Here is a 17,911-nt window from a genome sequence, read left to right as displayed (position 1 = left end):
ATGATTAAAAAGCTAGTGGCCAAATGTAACCAGCTTGCGGCTCAAGCAGCAAAGATGAACGCAAAATATGGCAAGTTCTCAATGGTGCCAGTGATAGTTTTTACAGAAATAAAATCATACCAACTCTAACATATGGAGCGGCAACCATGTTCGGAATAGACTGGGAATTCTGGACAAGATGTGAACATGTCATATGGCGAAGGATCCTCAAGCTGCCAAAGGGATTCCTGACAAGCTGCATAAGATATGAACTGAGCTTATCTTCAATGAGAATAATAACCATGTGGAATGCCTTAAACCTATATAGGAAAATCCTGAATGATGATAACATCCCGCAATTCGTCATCCTCAAGCAAAAGAACGTTCCAGAGAGAGGTGGTATATTCAAAAAATGGAACGAATCCTGCGAAAATCTTTTTAAAACAGCTAAACTCTAGTACAGAAATTTTGATACAAAATCCTGAAGCAGTCAAAACAAAAGTTCTAATGCAGGATTGGATAGAAACACAAGAAAGCAGAAGTCAACATCAAAGAATGAAAAATGCTCCCTCTGAAGCAAAAAAACGAAATGAGCTCCCGAAATACATGATACAATTCCCATGCAGAAAACGGACACAAATTTTCATGAATTTCAGATTCAGTGAATGGGAAACCAGAGAGACGTTGTACCAAAGAGGAGAGAGATGGCACAAGGAGCCTTTATGCTGTCTCTGCAACTCAGAAGAAGAAACAACGAAACACCTGGTACTTTTATGCCCCAGCTTGCAAGATGAGAGAACAAGATATTTGGGGAAGTTATTAAATGAATGTTCCACATATACTGTAGATGAATGGTGGTGTATTATGCACCTAGGAGAAAGGAACAAACACATTTTTGCCTTGCCAGCATTTTTAGAGGAGATAGCAAGACATTTAGATGAAAAAAGGGAGGAAAGAAGGTTCATATAAGAAAAAGAGGAAGGTAATTGGTGCAAAAAAAGCCAAGAACATTAAAGGACGTATGTCATTAGGGCAAACTGACAAATACATGAGAACATTTTGCTAACAGTCTTGCTATGTATGCTGTCTATGCAATGATTCTGTTTTATGTATGTTTTTTAAAGGTTTGTAATAAACTAAAAAAATAAAATCATTTTGGGTTGGGTGTACCTCTACATCTGTGCACCCCTCTTGCCGAAGAGGGGTGCACAGATGTACAAATACATCATGTCCACGGACCCGACAAACATTGGGCAAATAAATAAACCGGGCCGTGGCCTGTTACTGCCTCTGGTGCCCACTTTCAGGGGGCACCAGAGGCAGTAACAGTCCTCTGCCATGCCCGGTTTATTTATTTGTTCAATGTTTTCTGTACAGCCACGTGAGCCACATGAAATGGCTTGAAGGACCGCATTGTGGCCCGCGGGCCGTATGTTGGACAACCTTGCTCTAGACCAGCATGTCTTTAAAGGAAGTAGATCCGTATGCTTTATCAGAAAATGTGTCTAAGAGCATAGACTCTGAAACATGTGCCAGCACACCTCCATTGCAGACGGGTTTCTCTATTATACACCAGTACCCCATACCTTACAACAACATATCTGTATTCTAAACCATCATCCGTGCATCTTAAAGCAGGCATGTGTCTACCATACCAGCACCTATGTGCCTTATAGAAAACACCTATATTGTATACTAGTACTCCTGTGTGTAAGAGCAGGCCTCTCTATACTCTCAAAGCACCCCTATATCTTTCAGCAGGCATTTGTATCCCATTCCATTAAACCAGTATCTTAGAGCATACATCCCCATGCTATACCAGGAGCCCTGTATTATAGAGCATGTTTGTATCTCATACCAGCAGACCTGTATTTCACAGCAGCCTGTCTGTGTTGTACACCAGCAGGCTAAGAGCGGACATATGTATTCTATACCATGATACTTGTATTTTAGGGGAGACATTTGTATCCTCTACCAGCATACCTGCATTTTATAGGGGCGTATCCGTATTTCATACCAGCACACTTGAATCTAACAGTAGACATTTGTATTCAGCATAAGCTCATCTGTACCTCACAGCAGATATAGTTTAACAATACGAACACCTGTCTATTTTAGAGCAGACTTAAGTATTCTATTTGAGACACGCGTATCAAGGAACATACATTTTGCTTCTGTATTTATCGTAAGAACATGGATATTCATTTCGATCAGAAATGACTGAAAATAACATTCACAGATGATGTAGGTGTACCCCAGAAGAGTGCCTGTACAATACCACAAAGATGAGAATAAGTGGAGGTAACATTAACCTAGGCGAGCAAGTGCTTCAAACTAGAGGAGTACTGAACAAATATAAACACTTATATTATTAGGGGGCACTGAGACGAGTGGTGGGGTTAGGTATTTAGGATGGTAGGGACTGCATTGGGAGATTAGATTTGCTGTCTTGCCGGTTTTGACTGTGATGGGCAGTGGGTTCTAATGGAGTGCGGCGAGTAGGGAGGGAGTGCAGAAGCAAGAAGAAACCCAGGCCGGGCATAGGACATTGAGGCTGAATGCAGAGCGGGCAGTGAGGGAACGAGATGGTGAGTATACAGTGATACAATCAGACAGGTACTAAGCAAGTCCATTGACAACTTTGCAGACAAGGAGAAGGAACTTGAAAATGATAATTTGTGAATGGAGAGCTAACCCGCCTGGTGTTAGTAAGAAAAAGTGATCGAGGACCTGGGTAGGTTTTAGAGAGTGCCGCAAGCGAAGTGGAGAACTTTGTCCAGGATGAAGAAAGGGTAGAGAGGAAAACCAAGGAGTAGGTTCAGGCAGTAGCCACATTTGCTGACCACAAAAGGCAGAGATTAGAGTTTATGTGGAGCGGTGAGAAGGAAATAGACACATGTTCCGAATGCTGAGAAAGTTAATAGAAGCAGCAAATGTGGTGGTACTGATGAATTGTTTCCTTCAGAGGTTGCTATCAAATTGTAATGGGTTATTTATAACGTGCTTAATACCCAGAGGTTTCTAAGCTCAGACCCGGGGATCGAACCTCTGTGTCTCCACGTCGTCTTGCTACCAAGATGAGCGCATTGCCCCTGAGCTATCCTCCCAAGACAGGATTGTCTCGGTAGGATTGAGAGACTTGGGTGAGTGTCACGCCGCCAGTCTTGGGGCTTCCTTACCTGTTACGGCGCTCCCCGTCCTGGAGGCTGTACCCGCGCTTCCCTCTTCGGGGCCCAGGGCAGTCTTGGGTTTCGGGCGCTTCCGGGTCTTCTGTGCGCGTTGATCGGCGCATGCGCGGGCGGCCGCTCTCCGCTCTCCGCGCATGCGCAGTGCGCAGAGTGCTTGGTTCGGGGAATCCTGCGGCCCAAGCCTTGTTGTGGGCTGACCAATGCCTGGGAAACAGCACGGCTTGCGTTGCAAGCCTCCCAGGTGTTGGTATCCACATATAAGGAGCCCCGGCCTGGTTTGGTTCGGACCGTGTCTACGCTGGTTCCTTGTCTACTTACCTGTTTCCTGAGTCCTTCTTCCTTGCCCTGTTCCAGTCGGTTTTCCCTTCTGGTTCCCTTCTTGTTGCCTCCCTGTTCCCTTCTCCTTTTACCTGGGGTTGGGTTCCTGGTTCTCCCTGGCTCTCACTCTGGTTTTGGGGTGGTTCCCCCCGCAGGCCTTTTCCCATTTGGTCCTGGGTTCAACTGCTCCTTCTGGTTCTCCTTGCCTGCCTGCCTCTGTCACTTGCCGCCTGTTGCTGATACTTGGAAGAACTATTCAACCTCAGCCTACTGGTCTTCGTCATACTTCATCTGGAGCCTGTTGCCCTCTGTGAACCCAGAACTATCGACAAGGAGGCTCCCCCTGTCAGTGCTTGCACTGTCCCGACGCCACGCTAATCAGGGGTGAGCGAGCCTGTGGCGTTGGGAGCCAGTTCACCTCCAATCCGGTTCCATTCGGGCTGGAGCTGGGCTGGTTTCCCGTGCCATCAGTTACGTCTCCACGGAACATCAGACAGTCTGGCATCATCTTCGAGACCCCAAACCGGACAAACAGGTACGCAGCGCCCTTGTGACGCTATCTTTAACAGATTGAGACGCCTGTCTTCGGATTCCTCGGACACTGAGATAGAAGAGGATCAAGGTCTTTGTAACGAGGTTCAAGCGCTTCGCGCTGAGATGGCTGCACTCCATCAGGAGAATCTAACACTACGCCAAATGGTGACACAGAACGTCGGTGCTATTCCACAGCCGGAAAGTTCCTTGGCCCACACCGGACCAATCAAGTTCGACGGAGATCCCAGACGTGTGGGTGAATTCTGCAATCATTGTCGCATTCATTTTCTCTATCGTTCATCTCACTTTAACAATGATAAGGCCAAGATCGGCTACATTCTGGGAAACTTGTCTGGAAATGCTTTAGCTTGGGCAACACCTTACCAACAGTTACCAATAGCCCTATTGTGAGTGATTTCGTAGCGTTTGGGAAGGCATTCCTGGAAGTGTTTCAATCTCCTAATCTGGCATCTGCAGCGCAGAACCAATTGATGGATCTACAACAAGCCAATACTGATATCATCACATACATTAGCCGTTTCCGTCAATTGGCGACTGACTCCCTGTGGCCAGAGATAACGCAAAAGATCTTGTTTCGCCGGGGATTAAGAGAAGAATACAAAGATGAGTTGTTACACATCCCTGAACCTGAAGATCTTCAGAAACTTATCGAACAGGTTTTGAGGATAGACCAGAGATTGGCCGAGAGAAGAGGAGAGAGACGTCGTCTTGAGAAGTCTTACCCTAGATCGCTGACTCAACCTACTGGGATGTCAGCTCCTTCGGATTCATACCCGGAGCCAATGCAACTGGGATCTGTAAGTGATCCCTTATTCGAAGAAGAGAAGAAGTGCAGAAGAAGTCAGCGACTGTGTTTGTACTGTGGTGGTGCCGGTCACTATTTGGGTACCTGCCCTCTGTGTCCTATCAAGAAAGGGGGAAACTAGGAGACCTGTCGTTAAAGGGGAAGGCTACGAAAGGTCCTGTTTTGCTTCCAGACCTTTCCTGTCCCAGTTTTGAACTGCCTCCTATGCAGCCGGCCGTCTTGATGATTTTGAAGATCACTTTAAAATGGCTTAACAAGACGATTGATATCCATCGTCTATTAGATTGTGGGGCTTCCGGAAATTACATTGATGAGGATTTCGCCATCAACATTGGCATGCCATTACTTACCAGAAGAACTGCCATACCGGTGGAGGTCATTGATGGTACTCCTTTGGCTTCTGGTCCCATACGGTTGCATATTGTCGGCATGCTTTTACGGATTGAGGGACATGAGGAAAGAATAGCTCTCGATGTTATCAAGTCACCTTCATATCCAGTGGTGTTGGGACTGCCTTGGCTTTTGCGACACAATCCCACGATTAATTGGGAGTCCCACACTTTGGTGTTTGCTTCTACTCTTTGCCTTCGGGAATGTTTGTCGCAGTACGTCTTTGGAATTTCCAACTCCAATACCTCTTGTTCCCGGAAGGAACTCATCTGGTCTATGATCTTTGTCCCAGTTTCCTAACATGTATGCCGACCTGAATACTGTATTTTCTGAGCCCGGAGACATACCTCTTCCACCTGACAGGACTTTTGATTGTTCTATTGACCTGATTCCGAGTGCAGTGATTCCTCATGGGAAGATATACTCTCTGACTCAGTCCGAAAGACAGGTACTCCGGGACTACCTTGATGATTGTTTAAGGAAGGGGTACATCGTACCTTCCAGATCCTGCGCCTGATTCCCGCTGTTTTTTGTCAAGAAAAAGGAAGGGACCTCGCGGCCCTGTATCGATTATCGCCAATTGAACGACATAACCCTAAAGGACAGGTACCCATTACCTTTGATTCGGAACGTCATGGAATCCTTACGCTCGGCCAATGTCTTCACCAAATTGGATCTCCGTGGGGCCTACCACCTGGTCAGAATTAAAGAGGGCGATGAGTGGAAGACGGCTTTCAAGACACCCTTTGGGCATTACGAATACAGGGTAATGCCCTTCGGGTTGTGTAATGCCCCAGCCGCCTTCCAACGGTTTATGGACAATGTCTTCAGCGATTTGATTGGCATCTCGGTCTGAGTATACCTGGACGACATCCTGATCTTCTCAGACAATCTGAAGGAACATGTCTCGCATGTCCGAGAAGTACTTCAACGACTAAAACAGAATCAATTGTACGCCAAGGCCGAAAAATGTTCTTTTCATCGGAGCAGTATGGAGTTCCTGGGATACGTGATTAGCAATGCAGGAATACACATAGATTCAGAAAAGGTAGAGGCTATCCGGAACTGGAAGCAACCGCACAACTTGAAGTCTCTCCAGCCGTTCTTGGGGTTCGCCAATTTTTATCGGCGTTTTATCCCACACTTTTCGCGTGTCTCGGCTCCATTGACACGTTTGACCAGTGTCAAGATACCTTTTCTTTGGAATCACGAGGCGTCAGAAGCTTTTGATCGTTTAAAGACAGCGTTCAGTACAGCTCCCGTTTTGCGCCATCCTAACGACGAGATGCCGTATGTCATCGAGGCTGATGCTTCCAACTTCGCTGTTGGCGCTGTCCTTTTACAGAAACACCCTACATCTGGCGATGAACATCCTGTGGCCTATTTCTCATGAAAACTCACTTCTAGTGAGCAGAATTACGCAGTCATAGAAAGAGAACTATTGGCCATCAAGACGGCGTTTGAGGAGTGGAGGCACCATTTGCTTGGTGGTCGTTTCCCCGTAGAAGTCCGTACGGATCATCGCAACTTGAAGTTCTTGCGATCTTTGCAGTGTCACACCACTCGCCAAGCCAGATGGGCCTTCTTCTTTTCCCACTATGACTTCAACATCACCTACATTCCTAGCTCTCAGAACCAGAAGGCTGATGCCTTATCTCGTTCTTTGGAAAAGGAAGAAGAAGGAATTGGTTTGAACACTCCGATGATATCTTCCAAACATTTCCTACTGACCATAACTCCGCATCTGCAGAGAATAATGCAAGAGACCTTGATGGACCCGGAACGAGGTAACATACTGAAAAGACCACAAGTCACTGAACGCGATGGTTTTCTGTTCTTTTTGAACCGTCTATACATACCTACGAGTACTCTTCGGTTGGACATCCTACATGGGTTTCACGATTCGCAGATAGCTGGTCATCGCGGTGTCAAGGATACTCAAGAGTTGATTTCCAGACAGTTCTGGTGGCCCGGATGGGCCAAAGAAGTTAAAAAGTATGTGGAGAGTTGTCCAATCTGTGCTCAGACCAAGACGCCCAGGAGGAAGCCTTTGGGATTACTTAAGCCTACAGAAACACCACCCTACCCCTGGCATACTATCGCCACAGACTTTATTGTCGAGCTACCACCTTCTGAGGGTCACACATGTGTTATGTGGTTGTGGATTGTTTCACGAAGTATGCACACTTTATTCCTTTTTCTAAGATCCCGACTTCCTCCCAGATGACTCTGGCATTTCTACACAACATTTACCGGTTACATGGTCTACCAGAGAAGATCATCTCAGATCGCGGTTCACAATTTCTTTCCTCTTTCTGGCATCAGTTGTGCAATCATCTTGGTATCCGCAGAGCCTTGGGTTCCGGCTATCACCCACACACCAATGGTCAGACTGAGAGGACTAATCAAACCCTGGAGCAGTACTTACGTTGCTATGCCAATGCCACTCAGTCCAACTGGATGAGGTACCTGGATCTGGCGGAAGTGTCCTATAATAATGCAACCCATGCCGCCACCGGTATCAGTCCCTTTTTTTGTTCAACCAGCCTACATCCCAAGCTTGTTGCCTTCTCTCCTGTGTTATCCAGCGCTGTTCCGTCGGCAGATCAATTGGTCTTCAACATCCAGAAACAACACGACTTGGCCAGGAGTACTAAGAACCTGCCAGTACGCAATTTACCCACTAAGTTGGCAACCCGGTTCTATGGGCCTTTCAAGATTTCCAAGCGCTTGTCCTCGGTGGCTTTTAGGCTAGTGTTACCCCGCTCTTGGTGGGTACATCCCGTATTTCACGTCTCCCTTTTGAAGCCCTATGTGGAGGATGTCTTTAGGCGCACTGGTCCACGTCCCTCTTCCATTCAGGTACGGGAGGTCCCTGAGTTTGAAGTGCAGGAAATTTGCGATTCACGGATTCATCGGGGTGTGCTCCAATTCCTGATTGATTGGAAGGGTTATCCTGCATGTGATCGCACGTGGGAACCGCGCTGTAAAATGCATGCACCCCGGCTTGTCCGTGACTTTGTCCTTCGTTTTCCTTGGAAACCTGGGGCCACGGGTCTTTCTGGGAGGGGGCATAGTGTCACGCCGCCAGTCTTGGGGCTTCCTTACCTGTTACGGCGCTCCCCGTCCTGGAGGCTGTACCCGCGCTTCCGTCTTCGGGGCCCGGGGCAGTCTTGGGTTTCGGGCGCTTCCGGGTCTTCTGTGCGCGTGGCTCGGCGCATGCGCAGGCGGCCGCTCTCCGCGCATGCGCAGTGCGCAGAGTGCTCGGTTCGGGGAATCCTGCGGCCCAAGCCTCGTTGTGGGCTGACCAATGCCTGGGAAACGTTGCAAGCCTCCCAGGTGTTGGTGGCCACATATAAGGAGCCCCGGCCCTTATTCAAACCGCGTCTCAACGCGGTTTGGTTCGGACCGTGTCTACGCTGGTTCCTTGTCTACTTACCTGTTTCCTGAGTCCTTCTTCCTTGCCCTGTTCCAGTCTGTTTTCCCTTCTGGTTCCCTTCTTGTTGCCTCCCTGTTCCCTTCTCCTTTTACCTGGGGTTGGGTTCCTGGTTCTCCCTGGCTCTCACTCTGGTTTTGGGGTAGTTCGCCCCGCAGGCATTTTCCTATTTGGTCCTGGGTTCAACTGCTCCTTCTGGTTCTCCTTGCCTGCCTGCCTCTGTCACTTGCTGCCTGTTGCTGATACTTGGAAGAACTATTCAACCTCAGCCTACTGGTCTTCGTCATACTTCATCTGGAGCCTATTGCCCTCTGTGAACCCAGAACTATCGACAAGGAGGCTCCCCCTGTCAGTGCTTGCACTGTCCCGACGCCACGCTAATCAGGGGTGAGCGAACGCGTGGCGTTGGGAGCCGGTTCACCTCCAATCCGGTTCCATTCGGGCTGGAGCTGGGCTGGTTTCCCGCGCCATCAGTTACGTCTCCACGGAACATCAGACAGTCTGGCATCATCTTCGAGACCCCAAACCGGACGAACAGGTACGCAGCGCCCTCGTGACGCTATCTTTAACAGTGAGCGAGCAAGAAGGTCAGGTGGCAAGGAGATAGCAGAGGGGAGGGATGATATTGGAAGCCAGGAGAAAGAGGAGTTCCATTTTTGAGAAGTTCAGCATCAAGCAGTGGAAGCCATCCAGTGACAGATTGTAGTGAAACTATTGGTCATCCTTCTCAAGATGGCTGGGGTGAAGGAGGGAAAGAAGCGAAAGATTTGAGTGCCATCAGCAAAGAATTGATTGTGAAAGACAAAGAGTGAGATGAGCATTGCTAGGGCAGAGGTATAGCTGGTGAAGAGCAGAGGTCCAAGGACTGATCCTTGGGGGACCCTGGCAGGCGGGGTGAGAGGTTTGCCAGTTCCAGGAGATTTTAAAGGCACAATATCCCTTGTAGGAGACGATTCAGGCAAGAGCATATTTGCGAAAACCCAACATCCTCGAAATTGGGGGGCGGGGGAAGGGCTGTTTGAAAGAGTCAAAAGCGGTAAAGAGTAGGAAGGATGAGTCAAGAGGAGAATGCGAAGTGGTGAGCATGAGAGAGAAAGTTGAAGGCATACATGAGTGTAGTTTCAGAGGAGCGTTCACTACACTAATAAAGTCACGGTCATTATCATCAAGCTACTTTGTGAACTAATTTATGACCATCTGCTCAAGGGCCTTTAAATAATAGGGTCTGGGGTAAACTGTGCAGTAGTTTTGCTGGGATGGTTTGGTCAGCGTAGGGTTTCTTCAAAAGGGACAGGACATGGGCAGATTTAAAGGAGGCAGGCAAGAGTCCAATGGAGAGAGGAGACTAAAGTGCTCAGATAGATAAGGGCAAGCGATTGAGACTTGCATGTAAGATCAATTATGTGTTATCTATATCAGCACACCTGCATTTTGTCATTTCTATAGTGCCTTTCATCATGGGTATGGTCCCAGCGCGCTGTAGGTTGAAAGCCCTCGGAAGGACCGAAGTCCGAAGTATAGGAAAAGTCTGGAGGTGCTAGTATGCATTTGTGCATAGTGGCAATTAAGGTTATGAGGTCTTGGCCAAGTCCCTGATAGCCACCCATGTCGAATTGGCATGTTTATGGGTGGAGAGAGGTACACTAGGGAAATAAGATGGGTGTGGGTAAGCGGATTGATAAATATGTGTGTAGTTACAGTTTGAATGTTTGTCATGAAAGGTGGCTACATTCTTATGGCAGAAGTGTTGTGCAAAGTGTTGTTCGCCTTGTATGTGAAAGCAGATGAGTGCTGGAGTGTGGGCGTGCTTTTGACTAAGTCCAAAAATGTTGCGTGCGAGTGGGAACATGCATTGGTTATAATCAGGTGAAGGCTAGAATTGGTGCATTCTGCAACATTCTAATAACATCGGGGTTGATAAATTATGGTGGGTGCATTCTGCATGCATCCAGATGTCCTTAAGTGGCTACGGTCAAGACCCCACTTAACTGTAAAGGAAGCATTCCGCCAACACCTCTATTCCATGTGGTGGTACTCATTCTACAATCGCCTAGAACCTAGGACTTGGTCACCCTCATGGACTCGACTAAATGCAGCACCCTGGTCACCTGCGCAGCCCTTCCAAGTGCTATACAAAGGCTATCACTAGAGACTCCATCTAAGTGGAGAATGCTGGCCACTCTCAATATCAATCTAAGTGTAATATATTGCCCACCCTCAGCGTTTATGTAGTGCGATAAACTGCCCACTCTCAAGTCCATCTGTATTATATACCAGCACACCTAACTCTTGGAGCAAACATATGTATTTTATACCGTATTTTTGGCTTCATCAAGAGATGGCCAGGACGGTAAAAATGTCGTGCTAATGCTGTTACCGCTGCATTATCACTCCGCCCCATCGGAACCTTGGAGCATTCACCTCCAGCTCAGAGCTGGAGTTGAATGCGCCGACTTTCCTTCAGTTTTCGCCACAATTACCGCTGCAGTAATTGTGCTGAAAATGCCCCATTGCGTCCTTGTGATCCGGTACAAATACCCCTGGACCAAGTTGCGGTAACGCTAATTGCATTAGGTGGTATCCCAGCATATTTACAACGGGATACTACCGAACTAGTAATTACCCCTATTATCTGTAATTTATATCAATGTGCAGTTTACACTTTCGTAGACGCAAACATACAAGACCATTTCAAACTAAAACATGCTTCTTAAACTTGCATCCACTAGTTTTCTTTAAACTGTTTAGTTTTTTTTTGCTTAACAATCACACACATACCCTGTGATTTTTGTGCCCATTCCTTTGTGTTTTATCACAGGCTACATTTCTAAAGATGTTATATGCTTGTCTAACTGCTTCATCACAAATTAATGCATCTATTGTTCTGACAGCAGTTATTAGGAAACAAAACAGTTGGCTCATGGGCGCTAACATTTGATTTTCACCACATGGGCAGAAATTCCCCCATCCATGTCCTGAATATAAAGAAAGGACCAGCCCAACCGATCCCCTGGCTGAACACATTTAATAGACATTGGCCCTCATTACAAGTCAGGCGTTAAGGGTTTAACGGCGCCGTCGGCGCCATTAACCCTTAACGCCTGATTCACACTTTAACGCCTGCTTTTTGCAGGCGTAAAAGTCCAAGGCGCTAAGCGACCTTGGTGCTAATTACGGCACCGTAATTTACGGTGCCGTAATTAGCGCCTTCCCCATCCCCATTATGCCCTATGGGGCAAAAATGGGAGTGGGGAAGGGCAAATGGTGAATGGGGAATTACCGCCCCACTCACCTTGGAATGGGGCGGTAATTCCGCCATCCACCATGGCGGAATCCGGCATGGACCATGGTGCTGATAGCAACATGGTCCACCGCCTGACTTGTAATGAGGGCCATTGTTTTTTTATAAGGAATTGCAAAAAGTCATAAGATGAACAGCCAGTTTTAACTATAAAACATCTCAGCAACAGTCAGCCAACCTACTGAGATACCCATGGTAACCTTCTACTGTAGAGAGCCTCTATGGTTCCCTTAGTGTACTCAAAATCACTGCATTACCAACAGGGCAGTGTATGTACATTGTTTCAAAGTCAACATTATTTCATATCCAGCCACACCGACCCTGTGCATAGATTAATTGAGGAAGTACCAGCGGTGGTCATCCAAAATCTGAAAGGGAACTCCGACCCACTGGATCCCTCACCCATTATGGAGGAGCTGCAGAGCCAGCTCAATGTAAACATAGAGACCCCCCCCCCCAGCTGCTTTTTGCATCTGAGCGAGCGTTCCTGGACTGGTTTGAAATGTCAAAGGGAAACGGTTGACAGTTCTGTTCCCCATCCACGCATATCCAATGGGCCATGCAATCCTGGGGGGCGTTTTGCTTCCCCAGCCTTGCATGGCCCCATTGGGTATGCTGACTGGGGCACTGCATGTTTGTATGTGTGAGAGGGCATTCCTGCACCTCACCGCACACACAAATGGCATGGTGTCCTTTATCATCAGAGCTATCACTCTTGCGCACATGTGCAGGAACCGGAAAGCACTCTGCTTCTGTTCGCGCTAGGTGGGAGTTGGAGCACTGGGAAGAAACTTCAGGAGTGGGGCAGCAGGTAAGTTAATGTAAATGTGTGTGTATGCTCATGTTGTGTGTAATGAGTGAGTGTATGATGATGGATGCACGTGTGAATGAGCGAGTGCATGCTGCATGTGAACATTTTGTGTGCGTTTGTGCTGGCTGCGGGAGTTGAGTTTTTTTTAAGGGGGTTTTAAAAATGCAGTTGTTGCACAACCCCCTGACCACTGGCCAAAATCAGCTCCCAGTGCAAGGCGCTGGAGGGCCCAGGGGACAGGCATGGTATTTTTTTATTGGGCATCTATGATAGATGCCTAATAAAAAATACCATGTCTGACACCTTTCCCCCCATTGCCATGCATACACGCATAATCAGAATGTGTGCATCTAATGTGCTGGAGGGCCCAGGTGCCAGGCATGGCATTTTTACTACCAGGCATCTATCATTGATTCCTAATGTAAAATACCATGACTCACGTTGATTGTATTTGTGCAGGCATGGCATTGTTTAAAGAGCATCTATGATAAAGCAAGCATGATAAGTGTTATTATGTAGCTAGTCTGGCATTTTAATGCAACCAGTCTATTGATTTCTTACAGTGGCATGAAATGTTGTATTGGACATCCTTTTATAAAGGAAGCATGAGTAGTTTTATGTAGCTAGACTGGCATTTTGGTGCAGGCAGTCTAGCCATTTCTTACTGTGACATGACATTTTGTATTGGCTATCTTTGATAAAGCAAGCATGATAAGTGTTATTACGTGGCTAGACTGGCATTTTGGTGCAGTCAGTTTAGACATGTTTTCATACTGTGCCATAACATTTTTAATGGTAAAGCCACCTTGAGTATGCTCTTACGTTGGGTACTGCCATATATATTGGCAGAACAAGCTAGGACATGTTTTCTTATAGTATCATTAATGGCCTTATGTGCAAAGCAAACACAAGTAGGTTCTTATACGGGAATATTGACATATATTGGTGCAGCTAGCATGGAAATGTATGGGCACAGCCAGCATGAAAATGTGGGCAAAGACATAGTGAAAATGTGTTGGGGAAATGCTCCTGTGCACTGTTGGTGATTTGCATCTATTAGGATTTTTCATGTGTTAACCTACAAAACCAACTGCAAACTAGCATTTTACCCACTTTTTTCCAAAAAAAGGGTTCTGCAAAATGCACCATAATAAGCAATTATTTTAAAAAATATTCTTGGCTGGGGGTCCCCCCCAAACCCTCTTGATTTGTTTGGGTTCCATCGCTACGTTCAGTCACTCTGGCATATCTGGGAGGAATTGTTATGCCCCTCCAATTCAAAAATTCACCAGCCGCCACTGGGATGTTCAGCCAGAAACTGAAAACTGTTAACAATTCAATAGGGGCAACATGAGATTCCTGCAACCATGGCTAAAGAACCAAGAAAGCAGTTGCCTCCTTTCCCCTGTACTCAGAGCCTTTAGGTGATATTTCATCTGTTAAACAGTCTGTCCTTGGCTATCATTTGAAACTGAGGTATGAGTGATAGCTCTTCTGTTAAACTGTCTCCTTTGACTATTATTTAAACCTGAGCTGGAAATGGTGTCTTTTCTGCTCAATACCAGTGGTGGATATTGACTTTTTTTTACTGTGGGATCCCACCTAGAGCAAGGGTAAGGGGGTCAGGGCTAAGGGTGGGGAAGTTATTTTAGTCACCCCCATAAACATTTGCATCTCAGCCCCTCAGAAGATGCGTACTTGTGATGGGCTAGAGCACTAGAATATACAGATCAGTGCGCTGATCATGATGGTTGGGAGTGGGTCCTGCTACCAGTAAGAGGTTCTTGGGAGACGGTGCTCTTCCGTCTCTGTGTTTTATAAGTGGGTTTTTGGTAAGAACCCCGTTCACGTGGGCACTGGGGTACGGGTAATATTAGTTGTGACTTGACTTAAATTGTCAAGCAATAAATGAGGAGTCTTGTCCCTTGTTTCTAGGGTATAACAGTGATTTATTACACACTTACAGCTGACACGTATTTCAACCCGACAGAAGACTTTTTCAAGGCGTGTATCTTATACGTGGTTATCTTGTTGTGGGTGTGAGCTTTTGAGTAGCCTGGCAAGCCTGGAGGGGGGGGGAATCAGCACAAAAATGAGCAGTCACTGCGATCTTTAGTACAAAATGTGCACACCTTTCAAACCTCCCAACAAATGCACATCAATATTTCCTGTACAGTGCAACATTGGCAAGGGATTTCAGAGCACTCCTGCTCAGACCCTGGAGGGGCCTTGTGTGGATGTGCCTCGCCAGCAATCATGGTTTCAATCCCACCCCACAGCATTCGAAATTGAATGTAGAGTGCACAACGATTCCCCGGGGTTGGGGAGCAGGATCTGAGATCAGGGCAGACATTGTTTGCCGGATCCGGCCCAATGCCCGCACTGCTAAATACTGCCTCTAACTACACAATATTTGAAGCTGTGCTGGGAGTGATGTCTGCTTGAGTTAAAAGAATACAGTCTCTTGCTGAGCGCTGTGTGTATTTTTGCAACTGTTGAACGTGAGTTATTGTTTTAGGATGTATATTAACTTGATGGAAAACTGTCATTGGGCCTCATTACAAATCGCCCGGTATGGAAACAATGGTGGCGGTAAACCCGCCGCCAATGTTGTTTCCATGCCGGGCGATCCTGACTCCTGCAGGCGGGAGGTGATGTTTCCGCCAGGTTTGACCTGGCAGGTTTAACACCGCCCGCCTGCAGGCGGACGAGGAAACACCGGCAGCATTACGAGATGCTGCCGGTGTTTCCATGATCCCCATTCCCATCGAGTCCCATAGTACTCAATGGGAATGGGGATTAACACCATTCCGCCTCCGTGATTCCCGGGAAACCGGGGTTGTAATGCCCTGGTAATTCCGGGAATCACGGAGGCGGAATGGTAATACGAGTCCGGCAGTAACCAGGCGGTTTTACCGCGTCAGTTACTGCCGGACTCGTAATGATGCCCAATTGTCTTTAAACCTACTCTGAACATGTTTAATGTCCATTGCTTTTAACCAGCTTAGTAAACTATAGGTTTATTTAAAACATTTTGGCCCGCGGACCCTTATTTGATGTGCCACCACCCCACCCCCTGTCGTATTTGTGCCCACTTCTTTGCACCCCTAATACTAATGTCTAGTGACGCCACTGCTAGGAGGTATGTCACTGCCCTACACACCAGGCATTCCCCACACACTTTCGATAGCCCTGAGCCCCCCCACACCTCTGTGCGGAGGTAGCCTGGCAGGAGGCGTCCTGGCCTGTGTACTCACGTCCTCTGCAGAGGTTTCCTCCTCTTGCGCCCCGTGTACATCTTCAGCTCCTCCTCGTGAGATTGGCCCGAGCGCTGCTTCTTATTTCCGGCGTCGGGATTACGCGGACTCCTGCTACTTATTCCCCCGTGTCGGGGCTACCCGGGCTCTACATCCTTGCAAAGATCTACACCCTAAATTCTAAACTGCATTCAAATGCCAAAATATGGCACGTTCACTTTTTCAATCCCAAAAAGAGCACACAGTCGTCGATCAACCTGTTAGGGCACAGCCCCCCTGCAAACCTCGCAAGAGCACCCTAAACCATACCGACCCCGCGCAAAGAAATCCGCTAATCCCCACCCCGAAACGAACCAGTACATGTCAGTCGGCGACAGCCCCTGACAGGGTTTGAGCGTGAGAGTCGTCTGCGCAGCTGCGCTAAATTACCACCTCCGCCATTCCCATGCATGCCCCGTTGATAGCCCTGCACCTCAAACCTGATGGTCTTTTTCCATCGCCTTTGCTCCTGTCACACCCTAATCCCCATCTCGAACTGCTCTACCCCTCACACCTGCTCCTCTTCCCCTTATTCTTTAACCCCACTACTATATCCAAACCCCTTCTCCCACGGGAGGCGCCCCTCTGTGGAAACCTAAAATTCCAAGAGTACTGACTGCGTCACCGTGTAACTCCCTGCTCCTGTGCAAAAGCGCGCGCCCTGCGTCACACCCTGAGGCGGCGTTCTCCTCTGTCCCACCGCCTGCATCGCACGCTCTAGTCTTTCGCGCCCGGTGTCGCTTTATCGCCACGGCTCGCAGTGCACACCCTGCGCCCCTGCATGCCCCGCCAGCCCCTCTCCCCGTGCCCCATTGTCCACCCCGGGAAAGCGCTCCCCGGACTCTGCTTCCGATGGTGGACCCGTATAGATGGGGACAGCAGCTCCCTGGAGTCCCTTCCCTGACGTGTGTTAAGCCTCTGCTGCCTGCTTTCCCGTCCCGTCCTTCGGTCCCTTTCCTCCTCGCGTGTCCTGCTTCCTTCTCTCCCTCTTCAACCTGTCTCGCTGGTCTTTTTCGCCCGTGCTGCCTCTGGTCCCCTCTCCACCTCCTGTTCCTTCTCTCTCGCCCAGCCTTTCCCCTCTGTCTTTAAAACTCCTTAACCATCTTTCTGCTGCTCATCTGAGTTTTCCTCCTGCTAGATTCCCACCTTGCCTCCCCCGCCTCCCTGTCTCTCCCCACTCTCTCTCACGCCTGCCAAAGAACGCCCTGCTCCCTCCTCCTCGCATCAAACTGCCCATGGTCCTCCCCGAGTCATTCTCCCCCCTCTCCCCTACTGACTCCCATATTTTTCACTCTTCACACTCTCTCTTTGTGCTTCTATAACCTCTCTTCTCCTCAGCATTTCTCCGTATCCCCGCTTCTCCCTCACTACACCCGGGCCCACCCGGATGGGAGGCCCGGGGCCGTAAGCTGGGAGGTGGGGGGTTTGTGCTAAGTCCGGTGGGGCAGTGCCTTTTGGCGCTGCCCCACTTAGCATGCACATGGTGGGGTCGGGCTGCTGGGTCCCTTTACAATGGGAACCCAGACAGCGCGTCTCCAAGACAGGAGGGTGAGGTGAGAGGGGCAGGTGACAACCGGCAGTCGCTGCCCCCTGTCACCTCGCCCTCCATACTTCAAAGGCCCCCCTTCCCATCCTGCGGATGCTGAGCGGGGGCCTTTTGAAGTTCAAAGAAGGGGCCGCCTTGCCCCCAGGCCGAATTTTGCCTTTATCTGGCGGGGGCAAGGTGGCCCTTCTCATGCTTCCTCCCCGTCAGCCACGAACAGCAGCAGGACGGCTGCAGGTCTAAAAAACCATCCCTCCCACCCTACAAATAACCGTAAGGAAAAGCTATA

At 48.4% G+C, this 17,911-nt stretch overlaps 1 protein-coding gene across 1 annotated transcript in view; it reads right to left on the bottom strand.

The window, feature by feature from the left end:
• The window catches only part of LOC138488752 (aryl hydrocarbon receptor-like), a 654,410-nt gene extending 637,121 nt beyond the window's left edge, over positions 1-17,289 (bottom strand). Inside the window, exon 1 of the mRNA XM_069616026.1 lies at positions 16,041-17,289. Coding sequence (XP_069472127.1) covers positions 16,041-16,081 — 41 coding nt within the window. The 5' untranslated portion in view covers positions 16,082-17,289. The remainder of the gene's footprint in view (positions 1-16,040) is intronic.
• Positions 17,290-17,911: the final 622 nt, after the last annotated feature.

This window comes from Ambystoma mexicanum, chromosome 9, assembly GCF_040938575.1.
Source record: "Ambystoma mexicanum isolate Mex_15411 chromosome 9, UKY_AmexF1_1, whole genome shotgun sequence".
Taxonomy (NCBI): Eukaryota; Metazoa; Chordata; class Amphibia; order Caudata; family Ambystomatidae; genus Ambystoma; species Ambystoma mexicanum.
Note: the sequence above shows the minus strand (reverse complement) of the source record. Positions and strands in the feature narration are given on the sequence as shown.